This window comes from Callorhinus ursinus, unplaced genomic scaffold (assembly GCF_003265705.2).
Source record: "Callorhinus ursinus isolate GAN/ISIS: 27379988/994484 unplaced genomic scaffold, GSC_fseal_2.0 scaffold28, whole genome shotgun sequence".
In the NCBI taxonomy this organism is placed as follows: Eukaryota; Metazoa; Chordata; class Mammalia; order Carnivora; family Otariidae; genus Callorhinus; species Callorhinus ursinus.
This window is the reverse complement of record NW_027397090.1, coordinates 6,573,516-6,585,806: the sequence shown is the minus strand read 5'-3', so window position 1 is coordinate 6,585,806 and position 12,291 is coordinate 6,573,516. Positions and strand designations below refer to the sequence as shown.

The following is a 12,291-nucleotide window of genomic DNA, read 5'->3' as shown; positions in this document are numbered from 1 at the left end:
TATATATATATATATATATATATATATATATATATATATATATACACACACACCACATCTTCTTTATGCATTCATCTGTCGATGGATATCTTGGCTCTTTCCATAGTTTTGCTATTGTGGACATTGCTGCTATAAACATCGGGGTGCACATACCCCTTCGGATCCCTACATTTGTATCTTTGGGGTAAATACCCAGTAGTGCAATTGCTGGATCGTATGGTAGCTCTATTTTCAACTGTTTGAGGACCTCCACACTGTTTTCCAGGGTGGTTGCACCAGCTTGCATTCCCACCAACAGTGTAGGAGGGTTCCCCTTTCTCTGCATCCCCACCAACATCTGTCCTTTCCTGACTTGTTCATTTTAGCCATTCTCACTGGTGTGAGGTGGTATCTCATTGAGGTTTTGATTTGGATTTCCCTGATGCCAAGCGATGTTGAGCACTTTTTCATGTGTCTGTTGGCCATTTGGATGTCTTCTTTGGAAAAATGTCTGTTCATGTCTTCTGCCCATTTCTTGATTGGATTATTTGTTCTTTGGGTGTTGAATTTGATAAGTCCCTTATAGATTTTGGATACTAGCCCTTTATCTGATATGTCATTTGCAAATATCTACTCCCATTCTGTCAGTTATCTTTTGGTCTTGTTGAGTGTTTCTTTTGCTGTGCAAAAGCTTTTTATCTTGATGAAGTCCCAATAGTTCATTTTTGTCCTTGCTTCCCTTGCCTTTGGCGATGTTTCTAGGAAGAAGTTTCTGCGGCTGAGGTCGAAGAGGTTGCTGCCTGTGTTCTCCTTTAGGATTTTGATGGACTCCTGTCTCACATTTAGGTCTTTCAACCATTTGGAGTCTATTTTTGTGTGTGGTGTAAGAAAATGGTCCAGTTTCATTCTGCATGTGACTGTCCAATTTTCCCAACACCATTCGTTGAAGAGACTGTCTTTTTTCCATTGGACATTCCTTCCTGCTTTGTCGAAGATCAGTTGACCATAGAGTTGAGGGTCTATTTCTGGGCTCTCTATTATGTCCCATTGATCTGTGTGTCTGTTTTTGTGCCAGTACCATATTGTCTTGATGATGACAGCTTTGTAATAGAGCTGGAAGTCCGGAATTGTGATGCCACCAGCTTTGCTTTTCTTTTTCAACATTCCTCTGGCTATTCGGAGTCTTCTCTGGTTCCATACAAATTTTAGGATTATTTGTTCCATTTCTTTGAAAAAAGTGGATGGTATTTTGATGGGGATTGCATTGAATGTGTAGATTGCTCTAGGTAGCATTGACATCTTCACAATATTTGTTCTTCCAATCCATGAGGATGGAGCGTTTTTCCATTTCTTTGTGTCTTCCTGAATTTCTTTCAGGAGTATTTTATAGTTTTCTGAGTACAGATTCTTTGCCTCTTTGGTTAGATTTATTCCTAGGTATCTTACGGTTTTGGGTGCAATTGTAAATGGGATCGACTCCTTAATTTCTCTTTCTTCTGTTTTGTTGTTGGTGTATAGGAATGGCATTGATTTCTGTGCATTGATTCTATATCCTGCCACTTTACTGAATTCCTGTATGAGTTCTAGCAGTTTTGGGGTGGAGTCTTTTGGGTTTTCCACATAAAGTATCATATCATCTGCAAAGAGTGAGAGTTTGACTTCTTTGCCGATTCAGATGCCTTTGATTTCTTTTTGTTGTCTGATTGCTGAGGCTAGGACTTCTAATACTATGTTGAATAGCAGTGGTGATAGTGGACATCTCTGCCGCGTTCCTGACCTTAGGGGCAAAGCTCTCAGTTTTTCCCGATTGAGAATGATATTCATTGTGGGTTTTCCATAGATGGCTTTTATGATCTTGAGGTATGTACCCTCTATCCCTATACTCTGAAGAGTTTTGATCAAGAAAGGATGCTGTACTTTGTCAAATGCTTTTTCTGCATCTATTGAGAGGATATGATTCTTGTTCTTTCTTTTATTAATGTATTGTATCATGTTGATTGATTTTCAGATGTTGAACCATCCTTGCAGCCCAGGGATAAATCCCACTTGGTTGTGGTGAATAATCCGTTTAATGTACTCTTGGATCCTATTGGCTAGTATTTTGGTGAGAATTTTTGCATCCATGTTCATCAGGGATATTGGTCTGTAATTCTCCTTTTTGATGGGGTCTTTGGTTTTGGGATCAAGATAATGGTGGCCTCATAAAACGAGTTTGGAAGTTTTCCTTCCATTTCTATTTTTTGGAACAGTTTCAGAAGATTGGTATTAATTCTTCTTTAAATGTTTGCTGGAATTCCCCTAGGAAGCCATATGGCTGTGGGCTCTTGTTTGTTGGGAGATTTTTGATGACTGCTTCAATTTTCTTAGTGGTTATAGGTCTGTTCAGGTTTTCTATTTCTTCCTGGTTCAGTTTTGGTAGTATACATGTCTAGGAATGCATCCATTTCTTCCAGATTATCTCATTTGCTGGCATAGAGTTGCTCATAATATGTTCTTATAATTGTTTGTATTTCTTTGGTGTTGGTTGTGATCTCTCCTCTTTCATTCATGATTTTATTTATTTGGGTCATTTCTCTTTCCTTTTTCATAAGTCTGGCCAGGGGTTTATCAATCTTATTAATTCTTTCAGAGAACCAGATCTTAGTTTCGTTGATCTGTTCTCCTGTTCTTTTGGTTTCTAGTTCATTGATTTCTGCTCTGATCTTTATTATTTCTCTTCTCCTGCTGCGTTTAGGCTTTATTTGCTGTCCTTTCTCCAGCTCCTTTAGGTGTAGGGTTAGGTTGTGTATTTGAGACCTTTCTTGTTTCTTGAGAAAGGCTTGTATTGCTATATACTTTCCTCTTAGGACAGCCTTTGCTGTATCCCAAAGATTTTTCATTGTCATTAGTTTCCATGAATTTTTTAAATTCTTCTTTAATTTCCTGGTTGACCCATTCATTCTTTAGTAGGATGCTCTTTAGCCTCCATGTATTTGAGTTCTTTCCGACTTTCCTCTTGTGATTGAGTTCTAGTTTCAAAGCATTGTGGTCCAAAAAGATGTAGGGAATGATTCCAGTCTTTTGGTACCGGTTGAGACCTGATTTGTGACCTAGGATGTGATCTATTCTGGAGAATGTTCCATGGGCACTAGAGAAGAATGTGTATTCTGTTGCTTTGGGGTGGAATGTTCTGTTAATATCTGTGAGGTCCATTTGGTCCAGTGTGTCATTTAAAGTTTATCTTTTGCTTAGATGAGCTGTCCATTTCAGTGAGGGGCGGTTAAAGTCCCCTACTATTATTGTGTTGTTGTTGATGTGTTTCTTTGCTTTTGTTATTAATTGGCTTATATAATTGGCTGCTCCCATGTTAGGGGCATAGATACTTACAATTGTTAGATCTTCTTGTTGGATAGACCCTTTAAGTAGGATATAGTGTCCTTCCTCATCTCTTATTATAGTCTTTGGTTTAAAATCTAATTTGTCTGATATAAGGATTGCCACCCCAGCTTTCTTTTGGTGTCCATTAGCATGGTAAATGGTTTTCCACCCCCTCACTTTAAATCTGGAGGTGTCTTTGGGTCTAAAACAAGTCTCTTGCAGACAGTATATCAATGGGTCTTGTTTTTTTATCCAGTCTGATAGCCTGTGTCTTTTGATTGGGGCAATTATCCCATTTACCTTCAGGGTAACTATTGAAAGAGATGAATTTAGTGCCATTGTATTGCCTGTAAGATGACTGTTACTGTATATTGTCTCTGTTCCTTTCTGGTCTATGTTACTTTTAGGCTCTCTCTTTGCTTAGAGGACCTCTTTCAATATTTCTTGTAGGACTGGTTTCATGTTTGCAAATTCCTTTAGTTTTTGTTTGTCCTAGAAGCTTTTTATCTCTCCTATTTTCAGTGACATTCTAGCTGGATATAGTATTCTTGGCTGCATATTTTTCTCCTTTAGTGCTCTGAATATATCATGCCAGGCCTTTCTGGCTTGCTGGGTCTCTGTGGATAGGTCTGTTGCCAATCTAATGTTTCTACCATTGTAGGTTACAGATCTCTTGTCCCGAGCTGCATTCAGGATTTTCTCTTTGTCTCTGAGACTTGTAACTTTTACTATTAGATGTCAGGGTGTTTACCTATTTTTATTGATTTTGAGGGGGGTTCTCTGTGCCTCCTGGATTTTGATGCTTGTTTCTTTCCTCAAATTAGGGAGGTTCTCTGCTATAATTTGCTCCAATATATCTCCCTGCCCCTCTCTCTCTTTCTTCTTCTTCTGGGATCCCAATTATTCTAATATTGTTTCATCTTATGGTATCACTTATCTCTCAAATTCTGCCCTCATGATACAGCAGTTGTTTATCTCTCTTTTCTCAGCTTCTTTATTTTCCATCATTTGGTCTTCCATATCACTAATTCTCTCTTCTGCCTCATTTATCTTAGCAGTTAGAGCCTCCATTTTTTATTGCACCTTATTAATAGCCGTTTTGATTTCAACTTGGTTAGATTTTAGTTCTTTTATTTCTCCAGAAAGGGTTTCTCTAATATCTTCCATGCTTTTTTCAAGCCCACCTAGTATCTTTATAATCATCATTCTGAACTCTAGTTCTGACATCTTACTGATGTCCATATTGATTAGGTCCCTGGCAGTCAGTCCTGACTCTTGTTCTTTTTTTTGAGGTGATTTTTTTCCGTCTTGTCATTTTGTCCAGAGGAGAATAGATGAATGAGAGAACAAAAGCTAACAGAGTAACAACGACCCCAGAAAAATATACACTAAACAAATCAGAAGAGACCTTCCAGAAAGTGGTTGCTTTTCTGTTCAGAGAGTTGCTGCTATTCTTTTCTTTAATCTCCTTTTTAGTTCGTAGGTGTTCAGAATGGCTTGATCCCTATCTAGCTGAGTTCCTGGGACCAAACGAAATTTAGGTCTCCTACTCCTCTGCCATCTTGCTCCTCCGGTATCAATGAGATCTTATATTAAAAAAATAAAACCCAACAAAACTTAATGTCAGATTTTATGACTATAGTCTTAACTTACTGAGAGACAGATTTTTTTTATTTATTTTATTTTTAAGCAAAGGCGCAACATTGTTTTAATGCCACCAATTAAAGATTTAATAAGCTGTCTGGAGAGCTAACATTGCCTGTGTCCCAGGCACCACCCATACATTAATCATTTAATTTCCACAATAACCTGAAAAGGTTGGCCTCATTAATCACATTATTGATATCGCCTGGAAGATCTGCCCCAAATCAAGCGGCTAATAAGTAAATTCAAACCCCATGTCTTATTTCCCGACTCTTATTCCCCCTAAGCCTCTGAAGCACCAAACACTGAGTTTGGGATGAGTGGGAAGATACAGAAGGGCTAGAAGCCACTTGGCAGGGGTGGTTTATACCCACGGTTGGCACATTTTTTCTTAAAGGGCCAAATCGTAGATATATTAGGTTGTGTGGGTCAAAAGGCAAAATTGAGAATATTATATAAGTACTTACATGACCATTTAAAAAGGTAAAAACCATTCTTAGTTCATGGGCCATGCAAAACAGGCTGGGAGTCATTTCTACCCTGGAGACTATAGTTTGCCAGCCCTTGGCACAGACTGTGTAGAGAAAAGCTGGCAGAATATGAGGTCAAATAGATGTCCTGCAAGGCTGATTATAGTTCTGAGGTTCTGATTTAAAACCCATTTCAGTTTATTACTGATTTGATTTTTCAAATCCCAAGATCTCATCTTCCAGTTTATGGGGCTCATGCAATTGGCTTGGCTCTTTATTACCTTTAATTAGAGAATGTTACATGTTATAAGCCTTTTGAATTTCCCCAGTGGATCATATTAAATCAGCTTGGATGGTTTTTGGGTAACTGAGTAGAATTCAGGTTTGTTCTCTGTAGCCAGGTTCATTCCTTTGGAGACTAGAGAATTCCAGAACTGCGAGTGACTTGTGAGGTCTTTGAGTTTATCCTCCAAATCCAGGCACTTTTCTAAGAATATCTTTATAATACACACACTCACACACACACACACACACAATTTAGTGAGCACCTACTTCATGCCAAATAGCATACCAAATGCTTTCATGTATGTAATTTCAAACTCCCATCACTCGTATAAGAGATAAACAAACCCGGCTAAACCATATCAATAATTGTGTTGCTAGCACCAGATGGCTCATAAAGGATATAATCTGGCATGGTTGGGGAGTAGAAGAAATGTGTTTAGTATCCAGTTATTTGCAACAAAGAGCAATGCCAGTTACCTTTTTTTTTTTTTTACTGCATTTTGTTTGTTTGTTTTTGCTTTAAGTGAAGATGAACATATTTATTTTTACACAAATGTTTGGCTGGAATTTGCTCTTTCTAGAAATGTAAATGTCAACTAAAAGCCAAGAATATTCCTTTATAAAACATTTTCTTTTTGAGGAAGGGAGAAATACACCCTATGGAAAAAAAATCCATGTTAGTGAACTATCACTATGAGAATTATATTCTTTGCTGTAAAAGCCAAAGGAGGAAATTTAAAGCAGGTCAATTTTTTATTCTACACATTCCTTATGCTTCAGTAGATTTATGTCAATTTGAAATGTTACTTTTAATTATGATTTCAACTGATGTTAGTACATTTCCAAGAAGGAGCTACAGTTAGGCAGTGAGGTATGGTAGATAGAATGCGGGGCTGTGGAAGAGGACCCCCTTGGGTCCCATCTTCCCAGGTACGCCCCTAGTAACCTTTCCTGAATGTACTCCTTGACCTCTGTGTACTTCAATCCTAAAAAAAAAAAAAGAAAGAAAGAAAAGAAAATATCTTAAAGTCCACTCCAGTGCCAACATTCTATGATTTAGTGAATGTAAATTTAAGAAGAATCTTCAACTAAAAAACACCATAAATCTTATTATTTTTTAAAATGTAGCTTGACCATTTATTATCTCAATGCTACTGCAAAGGGCCAGAAGGCAGCAAATCTGGATCTAAAAAAGAAGATGAAACAGGTAGGATATAATTTATTTCATTAACATATTACCTTCATTAATGGCAAGTAATAGGAAAGACCAGTAAACCTCATGTTCTTTTCTCCTTTTTGTATTGTGTAGCAAGCTTTGGAGAACAAAATACGCAACAAGAAAATGGCCGCTGCCCGAGCAGGTTGGAGAAATGTTTATGATGACAGTTTTTTCCCCTACAAAAAAATGCTCTTCCTTCTTTTTCTTTTCTCTCTCTCCAAATGGGGCATTTGATGTGGTGTGGCATTATTGCCCTAAGCGAGTCATTCCACAATTTTTACTATTCACTTTTTGAGACCCTCTCAGGCATTGTATCCGGAAGGCTTGGTTGGTTTCCAGTGGGGGAAAGGCAAGAGAAAGAAAAATCCAGAAATGTAAACTTGGCAGTAGTAATAGGAAGGTGACTTTGCAATTGACAGAAGATGAAGACATCCATATGGTCATATACAAATAGCTGACACAAGGGGCACCTGGGTGGCTCAGTTGGTTGAGTGTCTGCCTTCTGCCTAGGTCATGATCTCAGGGTCCTGGGATCAAGGCCCAGGTCTGCTTCTCCCTCTGCTCTCCCCCACCCACTCATGCTCTCTTTCTCTCTCTCAAAAAAATAAATAAAATCTTGAAAAAAAAAAAAACAAATAGCAGACAGAAATGCAGAGTCTCTCCTGCTCATTGGGACCATTTTTATATATAGATGGACACACTGGGAAGATACCATTAGGCTCTTCTGAACTCACCACTGTTGATCTCCTGGAGCCTTTTCTAAGTCATTAATCTCTCTTTTTTGGTAACCTCCTTAATTTTAAAAAAACATTCCAGTAAGGCATACCCCAATTTGCCAAAATCCCTGACGTGCTCTGCTTTCCACATGGAAAAGTGATGCCCAAGAAGTTTAAGGAAAATTTTTTCAAACTTTCCCCTCATTCTTAACTTTAAAACTCTTAGTATTACTAGGGCTCTCCCCCCACCCCCGCCTTGTAAGTAATAAAACTCAACCCAAATTGGTTTAAGTAGGAAAAAACAATAAATAAATTCATTAGCCCACACAGATGAATAGGAGAGTGGTATATGGATGGCTACAGGCCAAGTTTTATCCCAAGTTTAGAAGTGAGCAGGGCTGAGCCCCATTTCTGTGTGGTTCTTTCAACACTACTCCTTCCATGTTGGCTGACCTTAATGCCAGTAGGAATGGATGCAGCAAATTTCCAGTGCTATGTTCTTGTATTACACTTGACTTAGATTTTTTTTCATCACTAAGCTACTTGTTTCTTGAATTGCATTTAAATTTTTTCAGCTTCGACAAGTAAAATTGTAATATATTTTAAGTGTACAATGTGCATGCTGATATGCATATCCATTATGAAAGGACTCCCACCACTGAATTCATTAACACATCCATCAGCTCACATATTTATCTTTTTCTTTTTGTTGAAAGGACTTAAGTTCTACCCGCTTAGCCAATTTCAATTATATAATACGGTATTGTCAACAGTAGTTCACTGTGTTATACATTACAGTCTCGGACCTTATTCATCCTATGACTGAAAATTTGTACCCTCTTACCAACCTCTCCCTATTTCCCCCACCCCCAAGCTCCTGGGTACCACCATGCTACTCTCTGTTTTCAGGAGTTTTGACTTTTTTTTCTTTTTTTGTTTTCAGATTCCACATATAAGTGATACCATGCAGTGTTTGTCTTCCTCTATCTAACTTATTTTACTTCAAATAATGCCTTCAAAGGCAGGTTTAGCCACATTGTTGTAAATGGCAGGGTTTTCTTTTTTTTTTATAAGGCTGAATATTATTATATTATTATATTATGATGATATTATATGTATATCACATTTTCTTTATCCATTTCTTCATAGATGGACTCTTACGTTGTTTCCATCCTCCCATGCTGCAATGAGGATGGGAATACAAATTAGTGATTTCCTTTCCCTTGGATATATATCCAGAAGTAGGATGCTGGATCATATGATAGTTCTATTTTTAATTTCTCGAGGAACTTTCATACTGTTTTCCATATTGGCTCTGTCAGTTTACATTCCCACCAACAGTGCACAATGTTCCCTTTTCTCCACATCCTCGCCACCATTGGTTGTCTGTTGCCTTTGTGATAATAGACATCCTAATGGTGTGAGTTGCTATCTCATTGTGGTTTGGTTTGCACTTCCCTGATAGTGATGTCGAGCATCTTTTCATGTACAAATAGTGACCATTTGTATGTCTTCTTTGAATAAATGTCTGTTCAGGTCCTTTGCTCATGTTCAAACTAGGTTATTTGGTTTTTATGTTGTTGAGTTGTATCATTTCCTTGTCTATATTGGATATTAACCCCTTATCAAATTGCAGATATTTTCTCCCATCCCACAGGTTGCCTGTTCATTTTATTGATGATTTCCTCTGCTGTGCAGAAGCTTTTTAGCTTAATGTTTACTTTTGCTTTTGCTGCTTTTGTTTTTGGTGTCAAATACAAAAATCATTGCCAAGACCGAGGGCAAGTAGATTTTTCCCTAGATTTTCTTCTAGGGCTTTTATGGTTTAAGGTCTTACGTTTTGTGGTGATTTTTGTGTATGTTGTAAGATAGGGTTCAGCTTCATTCTTTTGCATGTGGATATCCAGTTTTCCCAGCACTATTTATTAAAGAGAATATCTGTTCTTCATGGTGTAACCTTAGTACCTTGTCAAAAACTAATTGGCCATATATGCATGTATTTATTTCTCATTTCTCTATTCTGTTCCAGTGATCTTACTTTCTGTTTTGATGCCAACACCATACTGTTTAATTACTATAGCTTTGCAGTAGAGTTTGAGATCAGGATGTGTGAGGTCTCCAGCTTTGTTCTCTCTCAAGATTGCTTTGGCTATTTAGGATATTTTTGTGGTTCCATCCAATATAAGGACTGTTTTTTTCTATTTCTTTGAAAATGCCGTTGGAATTTTGATAAGGATTGCATTGAATCTGTAGATTGCTTTGGGTGGTATGGACATTTTCACAGTATTAATTCTTCTAACCCATTAACATGAACTATCTCTCCATTTATTTGTGCCTTCTTTAGTCATTACATAATGACCTTCTGTGTCTCTTGTTACCGTTTTTGGCTTAACATGTATTTTGTGTGAAATAAATGTAGCTACACCTGCTTCTGGTTTCCATTTTCATGGAATATCTCTTTCCATCCCTTCACTCTCAGTTTATGTGTGTCCTTAAAGCCGAAGTGAGCCCCTTGGGCATCTCGTAGTTAGAAGCAGATACGTCACACATATCCACACTGCTCTTGTATTTGCTCTAGATTATGACTATAACTTAACATGATCGATTTAGTGTTTAGAATAGTGAGTGAAAAGTTTTGACTTCTAAGATTTGAATTCTAGTTAAAGCTTATTGTTTTAAGTAATGATATAATCCTATTGCATGCTATTTATTTGATATTTTCCTATAATTTGTACTTAAAAATATATACAACTATTGTAAAAGCAGATACTATCTTATTCATAGTTGTTTCCTCAGAAGTTATTACAGAACTTTATACATAACAGTCATCCAGTAAATACCTACTGAATTCCCACTGGCCGATAAGGAATTCTTTGATTGGAAAAATTTAAACAGGATACATTTTTATATTATTTACATAAGCAGTACTTAATAAGTATTATAAAAAGAGAAGAACGTTCACTTTCCCTCTCCTGAAAAATAAGAAATATAGAAATATTTTGAATATAAAAATGCTAAATATTATGGCAATGTGGGGCACATTTGGAAGATACAGGTTTCAGATCACCTCTTTGAGAACATTAAGCACAATGAAAGCTAAATTGTCACTTGCTTCTTCATCTTTTCTCTCTCTCTCTCCCTCTCTCGAACAGCTGCGACTGCTGGTGGCCAGTGACTTTCATAGACATGCTGGGACCCAGAAGTACTCCTCACCTTGCTGCTTAAAAGCAATGACTCACGTAAAGGGCAAGAACGCAAGCATTGTGAAGTTGCTGTTCCCCTGTTCTAACCCTCAGGGATTGTCAAGGTCATGCTGGCCAATCAAGGCATTGTCAGTCCTAGTTCAGCTGGGAGGATCTCCACTTTGTTCCAAATGAAGGGATTTGCTCCTGCACCGCCACTTTCTCCCCTGACTTGTCTCTCTGGGGTCTCTTCTAATAAACTGAGTTTAAGAGTGGATTTGATTCAGCAATACAGGTTACTGGTTTACCTTTTGGGTTAATTAAAAATACTTTGCTCATATGGACTTCTGTTTTGTACACTCCTGCCTTAGTTTTCTTTGCCTTGGATCAGAGATATTTCACCATTTTTTTTCCTTCAGAGTTCAGAAATATCTTAATAAAGTATTCATTGTAATTATTCATTAACTCACAGTTTGAAACCAACATCTTGTTTTCCATTTTTTTTTCTGTCTCCCCATCCAGGGCCCCCACAACTATACACTCAAGACATTTTATTTGCTGCTGGATTCAGTATGAAAAGGAATGGGCTTTTTAAAAGAAAAATCCTAAGGGAAATAGGGGCTAAGTAGCCCTGGGTTGAAGGTTTCTCAGCTTGAGGAGGTACATGGGTTTTAGACAACCCACCTTTTTGTGAGTTAAAAAAAAAAAAGACAATTGTACATGATTGCAACTCCAGCACTGCCTGATCATGACCTCCAGTGATCACATCTCCTGAGTTTAGATTCTAATAGTCCATAATTCGTCTTTGGTTTTTTGTTGAGGTTGGAAAAACATACACTTTTGGGGGGGGGCTTTGGTTTATAGATGCGTTTAAGCATTATTACTTATTTGAAGTTTGAATGGACTTCGAAGAGCTGCAATCAGTGCCCTCAGCCAGGCTTGTTGTGTGATTTTAATTACATCTGCTCACCCACAGTGTCCTTTTCCAGAGCTAAGTCAATTTGCTTGCCATTTCCTGCAACTGACTTGCTGGTTTTTGTTACCATGTTTTTGAGTTTTTCCTTCTTCACTCTTGATCTGGCCATGAAACTATCTCCCTGTTCCTTTGCCAATCCATGTGCTCATCACTTGCTATGATACAAACTCAAGATGTACTTCCTTTGGTCCAGTTTTCCAGACTGGCCTCCAACTTCCCGATAGGTTTCCTTGTGGCCCAATGTCTTTAATTCAGAGTCTATTATCTATACAGATTTTCCTGTGACTTTTAAGTTATTTATTGTTTCCTGTATGCATGGATCATCTTTCCTCTCCAGATTGGAAGCTCCCTATGGGCAGGGATCCTACCTTTTAACTCTTTTGTATGCCTCATAAGTATAATGCTGTCCACAGGTAGGCACTGAGTAAATGCTTGTTAATTAAATTGAATCAATTTAACCTGC

General features: G+C 37.6%; 1 protein-coding gene across 1 annotated transcript in view; it reads left to right on the top strand.

The window, feature by feature from the left end:
* Positions 1–11,682, top strand: part of TMC1 (transmembrane channel like 1) — a 173,002-nt gene extending 161,320 nt beyond the window's left edge. The window contains exons 18-20 of the mRNA XM_073878079.1: positions 6,864–6,942; positions 7,045–7,096; positions 10,823–11,682. Coding sequence (XP_073734180.1) covers positions 6,864–6,942; positions 7,045–7,096; positions 10,823–10,845 — 154 coding nt within the window. The 3' untranslated portion in view covers positions 10,846–11,682. The remainder of the gene's footprint in view (positions 1–6,863; positions 6,943–7,044; positions 7,097–10,822) is intronic.
* The last annotated feature ends 609 nt before the right edge of the window (positions 11,683–12,291 follow it).